Source organism: Liolophura sinensis, chromosome 9, assembly GCF_032854445.1.
Source record: "Liolophura sinensis isolate JHLJ2023 chromosome 9, CUHK_Ljap_v2, whole genome shotgun sequence".
NCBI classification, from domain to species: domain Eukaryota; kingdom Metazoa; phylum Mollusca; class Polyplacophora; order Chitonida; family Chitonidae; genus Liolophura; species Liolophura sinensis.
Window position 1 is genome coordinate 9,044,583 of NC_088303.1, and position 18,536 is coordinate 9,063,118.

General features: G+C 38.5%; 1 protein-coding gene across 1 annotated transcript; it reads right to left on the reverse strand.

Moving 5' to 3' along the window:
* Positions 1–1,518: 1,518 nt before the first annotated feature.
* Positions 1,519–18,269, reverse strand: LOC135474873 (phosphatidylinositol glycan anchor biosynthesis class U protein-like). Its single transcript, XM_064754512.1, has 12 exons — positions 18,137–18,269; positions 16,720–16,784; positions 15,241–15,312; positions 14,825–14,887; positions 13,286–13,389; positions 11,024–11,124; positions 8,242–8,339; positions 5,835–5,986; positions 5,138–5,281; positions 3,950–4,074; positions 3,026–3,168; positions 1,519–2,536 (listed from the first exon to the last, which is right to left on the reverse strand). Exons 1-12 carry the CDS (start codon positions 18,264–18,266, stop codon positions 2,423–2,425), a joined length of 1,311 nt encoding a protein of 436 aa, XP_064610582.1. The 5' UTR covers positions 18,267–18,269; the 3' UTR covers positions 1,519–2,422.
* Between the last annotated feature and the right edge of the window lie 267 nt (positions 18,270–18,536).

Consider the following 18,536-nt stretch of genomic DNA (forward strand, 5'->3'; position numbering starts at 1 on the left):
AATTTACTCTGTTGTCCTCGACCTACCTGGCAGAAATTTTACAGTGTCAAAACACCAATCAAATAAAGAAATATACACAAAAAAACCTTTTTCATCCAATATTACTGGAGGGCAGGCAGATTTGAATATGATTACACATCTGGTCTGGTCAACATTTCCTGGCCCACTGCAGGGTTTCTGTCAGGAGTTTTGTTGTTTTGCATGTTTGTCAAGATTTGGTGGGTCAATGGTTTACAACTGCACCCTGGTGCCCTCCACCCATCAGGAGACTGACCACCATTATATAAATAGACAAGACATTCAAAGAACACTGCTAGCTCGCCAGATTGAGCAGTTTGCAAAATTAGACAATGTTCACGTTATGTGATATGTTCAAATATGGACCTCTAAACCAAACTATAGTATAGTCAAACACAGATATTATACTCAAATTAGATAGGGCTAAGACCCTGCCATTAAATCAAAAAGAAAGGCTAAAATTATTATACATCGTAAGAGCAGTGACTTGATGTTCTGGAGTTGTAAATCATTGCAGTGGTAAAACACAGTATGGGGAGTTCCTGTACAAATTTACTGCTGAGGTTTTTCATATGTAAACTGCAAACCATACTTGGAAACGATGTAGGACAGGTGGCAATTGCAACCCTGTGAATGGTGAGGTAAGAAACTTCCTTGGTCTTTGATATGCAAATGGCTACTGATGATTGGCTATCAGTGTACTATGAGTGGCCACTGCCAACGCCAGCACCTGATCCCCCTCTCACAATACTTCTCCTTACTTTGTACAGGCGGGTTAAAATTTCTTAAGTATAGCATTAAGGCACACAATAATAAATAAAAATGGGGTCACATTGCCATGGCGTTGCATGGCTTATTTGAATAAGGTACATTGAGTTAAAAAGACAAACACCAGTGTAAATCTATTATACATAATTTTGTTTTAATTTCTGTGATTTGCCAAAAGTTTGATTTACCAGTCCATGTTAAAAGGCAGGATATAAAAAATTTGATGGATGAACTGAATGACCGATCATTCTCAAAATAATGAAGCTTGTCACAGCTAACAAGCAAATTTGCAGTATCTGCGACGTCTTGCACTCTCCCCCATGTTAAAAGACAGGACGTGGACCATCTGACAGCAACTTCTAAGCTGCTTGTTGCCGTTAAATACGAGGAGACTTCTCCAAGGAAAGCAATGAAAGAGAGGCATGTTATGACTGGAATGAGTTGTATTCTAGTTGGTAGTACAACAATCGTTTGCTAAATGATGAAAGTCAATTGCATCACAGTATGAAAAAAAAGCAATATATTTAAAGAGATTCCTTCTAATGATTTGTTAGTCAGCTAGTGCATAAGGTGACAATTGTAAACAATGTTACTCTCATTTCCTTCATCCTCAGAACTGATAAAATGCTTTAGTACTCGTACACAGACACCTCAAATTCACCTGTCGTACTGCTTCAAACTCAGCACACCTCCTACAAACATACAGGTACGATTCAGACATTTTCATTTATTCATACACAACAATGTTGTAAACAGGGGTCTATCTGTTAACAAAAGGACTTTTTTCCAGGACTTTCCAGTGCGAAATATTCCAGGGTCAGCCAGCACTTATAAGAACCATCACTAAAGTATCACTCATATACTTTCAAAAGCAGACCTTTTCATTTTGGTAATGTTGCATAACTAAAATATTGCAAAGTATGTAAAATCAGCATACTGAGACAATCAAAAGCTCTGCTATGTTATTAATATTATTAAACCTATCGAGTGCGAGTCATTTGTATAGCCTGAAACACAGCTGTTTATGCTGCCACCTGAACCCTGTTTAACCTATTATCTGTATGAGCATGGGGCATATTCAAGTGACACTATACCATGGTCAGTGTTTCTCCAACATGGCTTATCCCATAACCTCACCTGAATTCCAGATTAAAACATGATTTATCCAGGTACCAAGGATGTCATGGCTGTAGCAATTTAGGTCTTTACCCACTCTTTTTCCGAAATAACTACAGTTGCATTATTTGTATTGTCTTTAAGTTTAAGTAAAAATCTTCATATGGACATAAATGCAAACGCTTTTGGTACCTTCTTTAACGGTCCATTTCAATCATAATACAATATTTAACATTGAAAACTCAAGTATTTCACAAAATCATCACAGTACCAAATAATTACGTGCATTTGTCATTTAACAGACGATGAATACCGTATTTGTTACATATTAAAATCAACTGGTGTTATTTGATAACGGTCATCATTAACAAATAACATTCAAAAATGTGTCTTTATGCTGATGCATGAAGAATGAGCACTCCAGATATACATGTGCATGCATCTCTTTCATTGCATTTGTTCATATGAAGCAAAAAGGTCTGCTGCTGCTACACGTAAAATCAAACCTATCTCTCGTACATCAGTTCAATGAAACCTGAGCTGGCAGTCCGTTTTCCAGTTTAGGATTTGGTCCATGAAGCAAACTGAATTCTCTTCGAAGGAATGCAAACAAGAGATCTGTTACCAGGAAAATCTGTGGAGAAAAGACATGATTATGGTAACTTTATATTGCTCAGATAAACCGATGTTTATATCTTTCTTTAAATCAAGCACAAGATAATTACAGTAATCTGAAAACCTGTTAATATCGCATTTGAAAATGGTTTCATGTGTAACTAATATAACAGCTTCATCAAATCATGAGGTGCAGCAATAAACTGACATACACCCTAATTCTTCAACCTTTTCAACTGCCTCTGCAACCAGTATTCTGCAACATTCTGGGAGAAATAACTTGCACAGTTTTATGAAGCCTGCATCTTTAAGGACACAAATAAGTCATTCAGCATTTTCATAATAATTTGTATGCATAAATTCCACTGAAAAACGCTTTTATTGGTGGATGAAAGTTTACAGTATAAGGAACAAGCCATCAGGGGACATTACTTACACTTGAGCATTCCAGTTTTTTTTTTACTCCCAAATCTTGGGTAGGTTTTTAACCACCGTTATATTAGCTTACCTCGGCTGTTGTGTAGACTAGAGTGATGGCGAAGTAGAAGTTAGCATTGGCACTGCCCGCATATATCCAGAGATGCCAGAGAATAGGGGCAAAGACAGTACAGCTAACGTACATACAGGCCACGACAAACGTGTTCCTCATGACTGCCAAAGTAAAAGTGGTCAAACATGAATACTGATCAGATGGTACAACAAATAACAAATGCTATTCACACTGATAAAACCCCTCTTAAGTTTGAACCTACACAAATCTTAGACACCTTGCTTCTTGCTGACCAGGGCCGACAAACCTGTTCACATGAAGAGCCTGCTGGGAACAACCAAAACCATGTAGTTCAGGTGCCATTACAATGTAGCTGCTTGCTAAATATCAGGTCATGTTTACAGTTAAACTGGGATCATTTTTACAGTTAACCTGGGATAATTTTGCCAATGTCGAATCAGTGCTTGTGATTTCTCGTATCATTATTTCACAGTATAAAGTGGACAAAAGCCAGTGCACCATGGCTCACTTGACCAAATGTGGCTTATATGTTTGAACACATAACTACTCAGAATTGCAAGGTAATACAAAAACAAAAAAAGAACTAAAAATCTTTGATAAGACGTTCTAATGCATTAATGTATTTGGTCAAGTGATAACATTACAGACACACATATTGATATACATGTACTTCCTGTAGTTGCAATAGTAACCTATAGAAAACAAGTGCAAATCTGCTGAAATAGCGCCACAAGGGAAGAATACTACTGAAAATAACAACATGCTCCACCCTGATTTGCTGACAAAACTCAATTTGTGGCATGCAATCAACATTAATTTCCACAAACTGAGTCTGAGATTACTTGAGATTACTTTTTATCCCCAAAATGGGTTGCTATTTAAACTTCTTTATGTGAACTAAATGCGTGTAGAATAACTTACATGAAAAGATATGCTGCCACAATGGTAAGAGGCAGAGATATAAGGCTACGTCAGGATAGCTGGGGTAGGACTTGAAAATAGCAATGAGAAAAACCAACACATACATCAGAAATATTGGATGGTCCCTGAAAAAAAAAAGATGTCATAACTATGATAAATTGTCCCAGAAAATACTGCTCTGGCTCATGTTATCTACCATCCCACTGACAGTTCAGAGTCCTAGTACCACTTTCACAAAACTTTCTTCACATTTCTCAAAGTTTTTTTGTAAATGATATTGTCTAAGTTATAACACCACAAAGCAACTGTTTTACGCGACAGGTTATGGAAAACTGACTTGTGAAAGTGCCAACAACAATGGACATGACAAAAAGATACAACACACATATTAGTGGATTTTGATTGGCTGTCCACAACATGGCTGGCAAAGAATCATCTCTGGGAACCAATCAGAATCCAGTTACATGTTGATCATCACTTTCATCTGCTGAAACAGACAACCTTCCACAAGACTATAATAATGTAACTAAAACTACTAAATTCGTGTACAGTGCACATGCATAGGGAAGCAAAGTGGGCACCATCATTAATATACAATAAGAGCAATAAACTTTCGCTTTCAAATATGGCTTGAAAAGTACCAATTCCTCTCATTTCAACATCAAATGATCTGGGACTGCTTGCAAAAGGGGATTGTAAGCCTAAGTTGATTGTAAACCACTAAGATTATGACTTCCTCTAAAATAAAGGGATGGTAAGATATGATAGTTGAAACTTACAATTAAAGATTATAACTGGGTCAACACTGTTGTAAATATTTACAACAGCCCCTCCCCAAACTTAAAAAATACTTAAAGTAGACTGTTAGTAATTTTCAACTCGGTTTGCACATTTAATTGTCTGAAAAAGATGTTACAAGAATGTTTTCACATGTTGTTGTTGTTAGTTGCTGAGTCAGTATGATGTAGAACTCTTATAAAAATAAAGGTAAGAACAAGTCACTGACTGGTACATTGTCCATTCACACAGACCCACATGAGGTACCAAGTCAAATTTGGCAGAGAAAATATACTAGTGTTATGCTAACGACTTATAATATGGTAAAAATATTATATTTATTTAATTAGTTTAATCCCTGAAGTGTTGAAATTCATGTTAACCTATCAGTGCGCAGTATGTTGTGCAAACCTTAATCTGATGGCCAAAGGGACTGTATAAATAAAGGCATTGATCTGGAATACACAGATGAAAAAGACACGAAAGTGCTCGAACATTTCCGTGAAGAAATACCAGAAAATACCGATGTTTGGTGACAGATCAGGCACAGTGAGTCTGTAAACAGAAAAACATATGCTCTGAAGAATAACAGATACCCTCTAAAAAGGACTATAACTCTTGAAATGGCAGACAAAATAATTCTTTCTCTAAAATACAACTTACACAAAAAGTCCCAGTATAATTGTACTGAAGAGAAAAAGCACTCAGGCCAGTTACACTGGAAATGAAGAACCTTTACCTACTGTATATTTAAGAAACCACAAAAAATCCCCAAAAAAAACAAAAAACAAAAAAAAAAAACAAACAAACAAAAAAAAAAAATACTGTGCAATGGACTTACAACCCCTATGCCTTGAGCATGTAGGATGTAACTAGCAAATCCACCTTAACACTGGTTTGTAAATTTAACTTGAATGACCCCTATGACCTTGAAAAACAGGCTCCTTGGCCAATACTGGCCTAGGGGTAAAATCCATAAAGTTCATAAAGGTCGCAATGCTGTAAAAATATAAACAGATATGTGTTGCTTCAGCCAGTGAGAGGGACGAATTTCCTGACTTTTAACAAGAAAAAGAAGGAAATACTGAGTATTTCATGCAAGTCTTACATGAAGCCATAGACTGATTGGATGAACTGCCATGACCCCTCTAGCCAAAAGGACAAGTAGAATAAACCTGTCAGCCAACCAGCTGTCAGCAGGAAAAACTGAAAGTAAATTAACTTGGCTTTTCTGTCCCATAATGAAAGTGCTGAAGATTTCTGAAAAATAAGAGAAATGACAAGTAACTACAGAAGTCTTTCAGTTGTCCAATATGGAAAAATCTATTACATGAAAGGAGAAGGTATTTTTCTTTTTCACAAGCTATATGCATTTCCTCTTTATTTAGATGCTCCTAATGATCTATACACAACTCAAATATATATATCAGATGGCATCAGTTCAATGGGCTTTATTTACTTCTTTATTTGATTGGTGTTTTACATCATACTCAAGAATATTTCACTTATATGACGGCGGCCAGCATTATGGTGGTGGGAGGAAACCAGGCAGGGCCTGGAGGAAACCCAGGATCATCTGCAGGTTGGTGGCAAACCTTCAAACCTATGGCCGGAAATGAAGCCAGCATGAGCTGGACTTGAACTCACAACAACCATATTGGTAAGAGGCTCCTAAGTCATTACACTGCACTGACATGCTATTCCCCTTGGCCACAGAGTCATACATATATACATGTACACATATATGCAGCTGAGCTTTTTTGCTTACATGCCTGAATGTTTACATTGTGTAGCATCTTTCTGCTATAAACACATAGATGTGCTAGTATATGGCTGGATCTTTCCAGACTTTCTCCTTTCCTGTCTGCACCTGGCCTGTCTGCTTACATCTGCACTTATTTGTGATATTTGTATTTGTGACATTCTCTAGTGTTTGCCACGAAGAAAATGTAGCAAGGGCAAAAAACATGGTCATTTGGGTTTACTATACAGCAAGTTCTGCTACTGCCCTGAATCAAATCATCCTAATATCGCTCTCAATGTATGGTTATAATTCTAGACCGATCGTCAGTTATCTGTGCTATGTTAATGTGTCATCGCGGGTCCAGTTTAGTACATGTATCAGTGATTTCGGAGGAGAGAAGCTAAGGCAATGAAATACAACAATCACGAAAACAGCTAGCATTCAGAAATACTTAAAAAAAATTAGTGGTCACATTAGGCAAGTTACCATAGAATGAAATAATACTGCAACCCAAAACAAAATGAAATGGTAAAGCTGTTAGTGAGTGAGTTATTGGAATAATCCCTGTAGGTCTACAGTTTGAGGTGTAATGAATAAATGTAGGCCTATCAGCGCCATTCAGATTCATTCCTTGTCAGGATGAGCTGAATTAATTAATTTATTCCAGAATGTTACGACAAATCGTAATTCTGGGCAATCGACATGCACATACATATACCTGTAGTGCTATATGTAACTACAAGAATCTCCAATAGGTCTATGTAGGCCTATACCTGTACTGTATGCACAAGTATGTCTTTCCATTTTCTCAACACCCTTCACTCAATCAACTTCACACTTTCCAGGTGTAATGCTGCGGACCCAAAATAGTGAAGTGTTGAGTATTTTCAGAAAATGTGTACTGTGGTAGGCTTACTCAGTACTCCCTTTCTTGGAAACGTAGGAAGTAACCCACTACCTCTTAAAATTATCTTGAGCACTGCTTGAGCCCTTGAGTTACTGCCCAAGAGTTGATCTTCCTAATTGCGTGAATGCCAATAAACTTATTATACAAAGTTTTTCATGGTCCATCGAAGAAGTTATCTGTTAAATTGTGGAATGAACTGTTAATTACATTTTGTGATGAACAACTGAATATAATCCTCAAAGATCCAAAAAAAAGTTGACAGTTTGTACATGTATTTTATGTGTCTTTGCCATATTTGTACTCTTGAGATAAAACGATACAATGTAAGGGCCAAAACATGTAGTGTACTGGGATATGTAGCCTTGATCTGTTGCCAGATACAGCAGCGATACAAAGGATGATAATTTTCATGCTTACATGAACGGAACAAATAAAAAAGGTAATGACTTAGTTGCGAAACAAAATTCGGGAAAATGTCCAGTTTTACAATATGTCATAATAAGACATTTTGGTGCAATGCATTATCTTTAAAGTCATGCCATAATGAGGTAGGGCCAGGTCCTCCATTACAGACAGAATAACTGATAGGCCCTTTGTGGGTGGAGAAGACCAATGAATTGTTCCAGAAGACAATTGGTCTTCAATCAGTTACAAGAAATATAAAAAAAGAAGAACAGCAATAGACCAATTTCACAACCCTAGGGGTCTAGTTTTCCTCCCTATTTTCTTCTCTTTTTTGTAGCTTTAGTACATGATTCTCTTACTTCCACAACAACCACAACCGCACCCCCCCCCCCACACACACACACAATTCCAAGAAGAAAACATAACAATGAAAAAGCAAAAAGAAAACAATGAACTCACCTGTGCCAAATGTAAGGCTGCTGGCACCACCAACATGATGGGGTACAGTGACTGGTACACTGCTACAGCTATACACAGGGAGGACAACAGAAGACTGCCTACAATATGGAGAGTAAGACTGTCAGCTCAGGATTCCACACGATGGGGTACAGTGACTGATACACTGCTACCGCTATACACAGGGAGAACAACAACAGGGAGCATACAATATGGAGAGTAAGATTGTGAGCTTAGAACTCCGCATGATGGGGTACAGTGACTGGCACACTGCTACAGCTATACACAGGGAGTACAACAGCAGTGAGCATACAATATGGAGAGTAAGATTGTGAGCTTAGGACTCCGCATGATGGGGTACAGTGACTGGTACACTGCTATAGTTATACACTGGGAGTACAACAGCAGTGAGCATACAATATGGAGAGTAAGATTGTGAGCTTAGGACTCCACATGATGGGGTACAGTGACTGGTACACTGCTACAGCTATACACAGGGAGGACAACAACAGGGAGCATACAATATGGAGAGTAAGATTGTGAGCTTAGGACTCCACATGATGGGGTACAGTGACTGGTACACTGCTACAGCTATACACAGGGAGTACAACAACAGGGAGCATACAATATGGAGAGTAAGATTGTGAGCCTAGGACTCCGCATGATGGGGTACAGCGACTGGTACACTGCTACAGCTATACACAGGGAGTACAACAGCAGTGAGCATACAATATGGAGAGTAAGATTGTGAGCTTAGGACTCCACACGATGGGGTACAGTGACTGGTACACTGCTACAGCTATACACAGGGAGTACAACAACAGGGAGCATACAATATGGAGAGTAAGACTGTGAGCTTAGGACTCCGCATGATGGGGTACAGTGACTGGTACACTGCTACAGCTATACACAGGGAGTACAACAACAGGGAGCATACAATATGGAGAGTAAGATTGTGAGCTTAGGGCTCTGCATGATGGGGTACAGTGACTGGTACACTGCTACAGCTATACACAGGGAGGACAACAACAGGGAGCATACAATATGGAGAGTAAGATTGTGAGCTTAGGACTTCACATGATGGGGTACAGTGACTGGTACACTGCTACAGCTATACACAGGGAGTACAACAACAGGGAGCATACAATATGGAGAGTAAGATTGTGAGCCTAGGACTCCGCATGATGGGGTACAGTGACTGGTACACTGCTACAGCTATACACAGGGAGTACAACAGCAGTGAGCATACAATATGGAGAGTAAGATTGTGAGCTTAGGACTCCACACGATGGGGTACAGTGACTGGTACACTGCTACAGCTATACACAGGGAGTACAACAACAGTGAGCATACAATATGGAGAGTAAGACTGTGAGCTTAGGACTCCGCATGATGGGGTACAGTGACTGGTACACTGCTACAGCTATACACAGGGAGTACAACAACAGGGAGTATACAATATGGAGAGTAAGATTGTGAGCTTAGGACTCCACACGATGGGGTACAGTGACTGATACACTGCTACAGCTATACACAGGGAGAACAACAACAGGGAGCATACAATATGGAGAATAAGATTGTGAGCTTAGGACTCCACACGATGGGGTACAGTGACTGGCGCACTGCTACAGCTATACACAGGGAGTACAACAACAGTGAGCATACAATATGGAGAGTAAGATTGTGAGCTTAGGACTCTGCATGATGGGGTACAGTGACTGGTACACTGCTACAGTTATACACAGGGAGTACAACAACAGGGAGCATACAATATGGAGAGTAAGATTGTGAGCTTAGGGCTCTGCATGATGGGGTACAGTGACTGGCACCCTGCTACAGCTATACATAGGGAGGACAACAACAGCCTGCCTACAATAAGTCGCTTTCGCATTTCAGAAGGCCGCCCTTTTCTAAACAGAAATGTCGTATGATTTCACATTACACAGGGGCTGGGTGCTAATTTTCACTTGACAGGCTGTGTTTTAACCTAGTGGGAACATGTTTGCTACATTTTTCCTTGAAATTCTGCACTGGAAATTGTGTCCCCATCCACAATAACCTATAGTATAAACAATGGAGAAACTGAAAACACCAAGTAAAAAGTGTTACTTTGAAAGCTATTTGTTTGGCTGTGAACGCAGAAATTTCAAAGGTCACTGTCCGCAAATGGGTGCTTATTTGATCACTTCTGCTTTGCTGTGGCGAGTGTAGTGGTGCGTATCCCGAAATGGTAATGTCGCTTAAATGGAGAGTAATGCTGTGTTTGGTCACCCTCTTAAACATCATTCATGGTGGAATTATTTGGACAGTTTTGCTAGTAGTGCCTACAAAACAAGATGGCGACTGAGTAGGCAGTTCGTGCTTCTGTCCTGCTGGCAGTGAGTAACTTGTTGCTGTCGTTGTTTTACCACAGTGATATTGCGAATATGCATGGACAGAGGATGAGAAGGTTTATAAATTGTTAGCTGATATCTTGTCTGCCATCTTTGATAAACTTCCCAAGGCGAAGGTCACAAACTCGATCCTGCAGATAACTTTCGAGTTCATGAGTGGTATTTAAGAGTCGTGAGGTCGCAGGAACAGGATTCACATGCCGTGAACTTGAAAATACGACTCGTAGGTGTGTGCTGAACAGGATACAATATTTCAGACAATTTGTACATTTTGACACATTGCACTGTGTAAAACTGATGAGCTAATACGACAAATCAAGCCACATGAGTGGGGCTTTGGCAGAAATTTAAAGGCATCATAAAGGTAAACAACGTGCTGTTATTGTTTCTACCTTTAAGAACAGCCCAGAATGTGAGGAGAACGGCCAGACTGTTGAACACAGTGGTGGACTTTCCCAGGCAAGCAGACAGACTGTAAGGGTTGAAAAAATGGCTGAAACAGAAACAAAACATACTCAACTGAATATTAGTGATCAAGGTCAAACAAACTGGGTTTACATGTAGACAGTACCAGTAAGCTATTTCTTTCTCTTGACAAGATAGTCACTCAAGATTATTCTATGTATAATTTTTTCCTTCTCATGGCAGTGTTCCGGTTTTTCACCCAAGAGACTGTGTGAATAACTGCTGTTCACCACACATCTGACAAAACCTTCTGATCAGCGGTCATATCTTGCCTCACACTACCACTGAAATATTAAATAGTAAATAATATTAGAAATGTAAAAACAATACTTGTAGCTGTGTAAAATGAAAAGGAATTTAAACCAGGAATATCATATACTGGTACTATATTATATCTTAGGCTAAACTGTATATCATTGCATTACGATGATAAAAAAGAATGACACAACATATGTTAAAGGATTAGTGTCCAGACTGGTTATTTATTCACAATTAGCAACCCCTGTGTATATTGTTAAATTGTGTGCAAAAAAATACTGGAAAAAAGTACAATAGTCTGAGTAATATGGCATTAAAATCATTAGATAATGAGGGTGGGTTTCTGTATTTTTTCTGCCAACACTCAGTAGTCTCCCCCGAATGACATCATACAAGTTCAACCTTCACCAGCTGTATGGGCTTCGCCATTTAGTTCAGTGTTAAAAAGCCACACAAGTGACAACAAGCATATCAAATTTATCCACGAAAGGGTTTGCTGTTCTGCATACGGTTGTAAAAAAAGGTCATCAAAGAAGCCTGAAAGTTTTTTAACTTTCCAGACGATTTGTCCTTCAGAAAAGCATGAATTCATGGCACAAGACGGAAGGGTTTTATGCCCACCAAACACAGCCAAATCTTTGCCGGGCTGACAGGAGTTGGGATAAGAAATCCAGGCTGCAGCTAAATTTTAACAGCAGGGAGTAAAAATTAGGCTTTAAATATATGTATATAAACTCTGGGGATAGGGCTTGGTGGGTGTAAAACAAAGCGGAAGTTCATTTGCCATTAGTTTGATCTATCTTTGATATGCTGGTACAGTGAAAGAAGGGTAGATTCAACCAGGTGATGGCTTCCAAGGAATGTTGCTTTGATGCACACTATCCCAATGGTTGTGTCTCTCCTGTGAACCAACGAGTGAGCTTCTAACAAATTGTGAACATGTACAACAACTCGATGGCTGTCCGACAGGTACGGCAATGCTAGCAGTTTCTGGCCGGCCACAGTGGATGATTAAAACCCAAAAAAGTCCAAAACTTATTCTTTTACTTGACTGCGTAATTCAAGAATTAATGACTGGGGTTGAAATACTGGTTGTTGATTAAAATTACTAATCAAATGTGCGAAAACAAGTGACATCTCTTTGAATACTGCTCAGAGTAGGTGCGAAAGCAATCTTACATAGTGATAATTTTGTCTCTGTCTGATCCACGTTACTAGGATTAGTGACACCGCAGGAAACAAAAGAGGATTGAAGTCACCTTTCATAATACATGTACCTGTTTGATGTGCGTGAATAATTCCGGCCATAATGTAACTAAGAAAATTAAACAGTTGAAAGAATTTTTTTTTTTTTCAGTATTGCCTTGATTAAGTGCATAAAAATTAATTTCCGTGAAACCATTTTTGAAGTAAATCCACTCGGGGAATAAAATGATATTTATTGTGAAGGGGACAGAAGGAAAGAATAGTAAATATTAAATCTGATATACACATGAAAAATAGATCTACTGGGTAACACATGATAAAGTTATAGCTTTAACTCGGAATCTGAAGTCTGACCAGAAATGTCAGTGTCATAAATCGGAACTTCAACGTCATACACTGTGGGTTCAAATTGATATGGCGGTATATTTGCTTCTGTGTAGCTAGAATTCATCTCGAAAATGACATCGTTTTGATACGAATTCCCAGGTTATGTATGCCAGCTAGACTTGTGTTGGCAATCTATGACGTCACTGGTTGAGCTTTACCGGCCGGCCGGCTGGAGATTGGCCAGGGTAGTAAATCTATGGTTTTTGGTGGATTTAAAGTCATAATTACCTTCCTCGGAGGTCCTCCTGGTAACATAATGTTAAACAGGTTATAATCTTTATACTTAGGACAAGTAGTTAATCTGGACACTAATCCTTTAAATTACTTTAAACACTTACACAACAAGGACTGAAACTTGTAGCCAAACCAAGTCCTTAGACTTAAGAAGTAACGGCTGGCTGTCTAAGGAGTAAGACTTTACATCTCTGCTCTGTTTTTCCAACTACACAGACAAAAAAAAAAGAGAGACACAAATCAGATATTTTGGTTAAAATCAACCTATTACTTAACAGTCTTAACTGTGTTTTTAACTGGTACTATTTTACACTCAGTTCAAGTTACAGTTTCCAGTGTGTTTAAACCACAAGAACACCATCATTAGTTGTTACAGTAACTAATTTGTACATGTACTGCAGCTAAAACAAAGGAGTAAAACTTCTACACACCCCTTAAGTCTTAACAGTTTCTAATGTCACTGATACCAAGCAAACAGATGGGGTACTCTGACAGTTTCTAATGTCACTGATACCAAGCAAACAGATGGGGTACTCTGACAGTTTCTAATGCCACTGATACCAAACAAACAGATGGGGTACTCTGACAGTTTCTAATGTCACTGATACCAAGCAAACAGATAAGGTACTCTGACAGTTTCTAATGCCACTGATACCAAGCAAACAGATGGGGTACTCTGACAGTTTCTAATGTCACTGATACCAAGCAAACAGATGAGGTACTCTGACAGTTTCTAATGCCACTGATACCACGCAAACAGATGGGGTACTCTGACAGTTTCTAATGCCACTGATACCAAGCAAACAGATGGGGTACTCTGACAGTTTCTAATGCCACTGATACCAAGCAAACAGATAAGGTACTCTGACAGTTTCTAATACCGCTGATACCACGCAAACAGATGGGGTACTCTGACAGTTTCTAATGCCACTGATACCACGCAAACAGATGGGGTACTCTGACAGTTTCTAATGCCACTGATACCACGCAAACAGATGGGGTACTCTGACAGTTTCTAATGCCACTGATACCAAGCAAACAGATGGGGTACTCTGACAGTTTCTAATGCCACTGATACCACGCAAACAGATGAGGTACTCTGACAGTTTCTAATGCCACAGTTACCTAGCAAACAGATACATTGAGCAGAGATTGGCTATCTGAACAATTGTATAATCACCAGATATCAAGCACAGAAATTACCTATCTAGAATTCTAGAACCACCAGACACTAATAAACAGATTATGTGAACAACTGTATACTCCTCCGATACGAAGCAAAGAAACTGCTTATGTGAACAATTGTATACACGCCTGATATCACGGAAAAAAATTGTTTGTGTGAACAATTGTAAACTCACCAGATACCGAGCACAGAAACTGTTTATGTGAACAATTGTATACTCACCAGATATCAGGCACAGAAACTGTTTATGTGAACAACTGTAAACTCACCAGGTATCAAGCAAAGTAACTGTTTATGTGAACAATTGTAAACTCACCAGCTATCGAGTAAAGAAACCATTTATGAGAACAATAGAACACTCAGCAGATATCAAGAAAACAAACGGTTTATGTGAACAACTGTACACTCACCAGATATCAAGCAAACAAACTGTTTATGTGAACAACTGTACACTCACCAGATATCGAGCAAAGAGATTCGCTATCCTCACAAGCAAAATTCCAATGAGAAAGTCTGCTGCCTGTTTAACATGTTAAGGGAATCAATCAGAATAAAGCCAATGCCTTACATGAAAAATGCTAAAGTTAAGGTGAAATACAGTAAACATGGTATACCCCATATCAGATAATATTGCTCTTTCAACAGTCAAGTGACTTCATCTTCAGCAAACTCCATTTTCAAAACACGAAGTTAAAGTGTTTCCTTTTCAGTGAGCCAAACATGCCAAATAACTATAACTGCAAGTTGTTAAAGAGTTTAGAAGAATTAAACACTGTCCAATGTTTCTTTGAAAACACTCCGACACTTATTAACAGACTGAACTTGCAACAAATTTGCAGCTTGAAGACTTATCCCGCACAGAAAAATACTTACAATAAACAACAGGTGCACAGAGTTTGGCCATCTCTTGGTGTAAAGGTCCAAAAACTTTAACAAGAGAGGTGTCTGAGGAAAAAAAAGAATGCATATTGTGCAAGATATAGATTTGATATTAATTTATTTGATTGGTATTTTGCGCCATGCTCAAGAATATTTCACTTATATGACTGCGGAATACTGATAAATGAATATGAGATCCAATTTTCTGAATAATCTATAAGGTTTAAACCAATGTATCAGACAGAAATTGACAGCTCGACATAAATAGGAAGGCAGTAAGCACAAATTATTTTGTATAAATCATATAAATCAGACAAAAACAAATTTATTGAGGAATATCAATGGATGCTATGAACAAGGCACTCAGAAGAGCACTTTCTTTTCAATAATATGCCAGCAGTGCTTTAATTCCATTGAATAATTCAGTAATTCAGCTTTATATATATATATATATATATATATATATATATATATATATATATATATATATACGTACAAAAGCGAAAGTACAAAAGCCTGGGCTTTAACGTCGTTATTAACAATTGTTCAGTCATATGACGATGATCCAGCTTTGAGTGAGTGAGTGCTTGGGGTTTAATGTCGTACTTAAAAATTTTTCAGTCATATGATGACGAAGGAATCCTTAGAGTGCATATAATGTGCCTCTTTGTTGCAGGACAGATTTCCACCGCTCTTTTATCTAGTGCTGCTTCACTGAAAAGCCTTACCACAGGCAAGTGAGCTGCCCCGCCCGAGCCATCATACTGATACGGGTCAACCAGTCGTTGCACTATCCCCTTCATGCTGAACGCCAAGCGAGGAAGTTACAAATTCCTCTTTTAAGGTCTTACATGTGACTTGCCCTAGGATTGAACCTGGACACTCTATCAACTGTGCTGTCGGGGCCGGTATCTAGCTTTGAGTGTGCATGTACATTATTTATTTGTTTTGTTTATTTGGTTGTTTAATACAATTAAATGGGATTAAATGTCCTAAAAGGTTAAGGATACTCTGAAAGTTTAGGGATGCACAATATTGCACAATGTGCAATAATACTACACGTGGGTTTGAAGTGAAACTTGTCATTTTGATTTGATTTACATGAACTTGTCATTTATTTGATTGCTGTTAACTCAGGAATGTTTCACTTACAGGCACATGTATATATGATGATGGCAGTCAGTTTTATGGGTGGAGGAGACTGGAGTGAATGGCATAAACCATCAACCTTTCGCAATAACTGATGTACATTCCCACACCTCTCCGGTCTTATGTGTGAAGGTCTGCCAGAAATCCGTGGACAATCATCTCATCTTCAAAGCAAACCTCAAATCACCTTACTAAAATTACCAGCATTCTCAGAATCAGGAAAAAAGCGCAACTTAGTCACGGACGAAATTAATGGCCATTTAGGGTATGTACATGTACTGTTAAAACTCATAGCAGATGACAGAACAACTAAATATATCCTACCTCATGAAACAAATCTCCATCATATGGAGAGACAGAGCCTCTTTGCAGTGACAACCCCTCCACAACTGTCAAAGCAACAGAAATAAAACAGGATGGAGATTATTTATTTATTTATTCATAGTATAAGTGGAGTTAATACGAGAATACATCAATGATGTCAAGCCAATGTACACATCCTGTACCACAGGAGGTAAACTACACTGAACACTTTACCACTCCTGTTGTTTGCTGCAATTTGGACATAGTGACTCAGCATCAATGATCATCATGCATGGTGTGGACTGTGTTTAATTAGGAGCAACGAAGTAGGGAACACTTCTCATCATGTCAGTTATGGAAGTTAAATCACGTATGAAACTGCTTCATCACAACAAAAGGCCAAAACTTGGCTTTGTTGACGTTCACAATGTACACATGCTGTGTCAACTTTTATGTGAAGTGCCCAGATTTGAGTAGCCTCTCTTTGATGTTTTGGCCTTTCAGACTAGAGTGTGTTTCAAATGCTGTGTATGTAATTTAAAGTGATAGTGACAGTTACTTTAGGCTCACAAGAAATTTGTAGCACAATAAAATTTGTACTTTTTGCCACACTTTCCAACACCTTTTAACCTATTATTAACCTCAACCTGAGGCTTGTGATTTGTATTAAATAAGAGATGTGGTAAAAATTTAAATTAGCCAAAATCCATGCTGAAAGCAGACATAATGCCCCGTTAACTCTTTCTGTAGTTCAAGATTGCTCTGATGTTAGGTGTGGCAAAATTTTGTAGGGCTGCACATCAACATCTGATGGTCTTTTCAAAAAACCTGATGCAGTTACCTGCCCTTGTCAAATATGTCAAGGCTGGCAAAACAACAGGTTGTTTTGAGCATTACGAAAGAATCTCTGGATGATGCTGCCTTGAAAATAACTGATCGACGTTGTGCTTGTGACAAACCAACAGGCGAAAAGTTAAGAAACGTGTGACTGCAAACTTGAACTTGGAGGAAATGTATTTGACATGTAACTTTTGTCGCAAATGGCATGTCAAAATGCTATTGCATCTTCTTCAGGTTTTGAAAAGGAGCGCACTTTGACGTTGGTTTGGGGCCATCCTTGGCCGAACAAAATTTTGTCAAATCTAACTGGAGAGCAATCGGGGGAAATTTTAAATCAAGGCTGCTGTCACGTGGTAGAGTCACTTCATTTATGAACTATGCAGTTTTTCACAATGGACGTCTGAAAAGGGGCTCACTGACTAACAAAAGGATCAGTGAATCTTGTCTTTACAACTGCAGCAATTTCGGACTACACTTTCTGATGTTAAGCGGGCAATAATCGCACCAGCATAAAGTCAGCATAACTGGGACCGTTATTAGGAGACCAGTTTCCAACAGTAGGTTTTTTTATATTAACTACGTCTATTTTCAGACTAACCACGATTCCATGCATTCACAGGAGTTGTAATTTCAACACATGTAGATATCCACGTCGGCAATCTTGTTCGGAAAAACCAAAGACGCAACAAAATTCCAAATAAAAAACAAACAACAACTGGTGCAGCCATCTCCTCAACTGCACGATAGGTGTTTAGAAAATCGCGGACTAAGTCGTTAGGCGGAAAATCAAACAAGTAAAAATGAAAACAAAATATGTAGACAAGTTCAAAGTAGGAAAGGTAAATATACAAGGTAAAATACATGAAATGAAATATGTCCCCTTGGTGTCTTGTATAGATTTCCTTTCTATGACACTCTGAGCTTAATATGGAATAGTGTCTGCCAACTCTAAGGGTGGTTTAGCTTTTTGGCTACTGACTCGGTGGCTGACACATGGA

Coding starts and splice junctions, on each gene's coding strand:
- LOC135474873 (XM_064754512.1), bottom strand. CDS start 18,266: ATGGCTGCACCAGTTGTTGTTTGTTTTTTATTTGGAATTTTGTTGCGT. Junction 16,785..18,136: donor TGTGAATGCATGGAATCGTG/GTTAGTCTGAAA, acceptor TTGCTTTGACAG/TTGTGGAGGGGTTGTCACTG. Junction 4,075..5,137: donor CCTTTGGCCATCAGATTAAG/GTTTGCACAACA, acceptor TTTTTTTTTCAG/GGACCATCCAATATTTCTGA.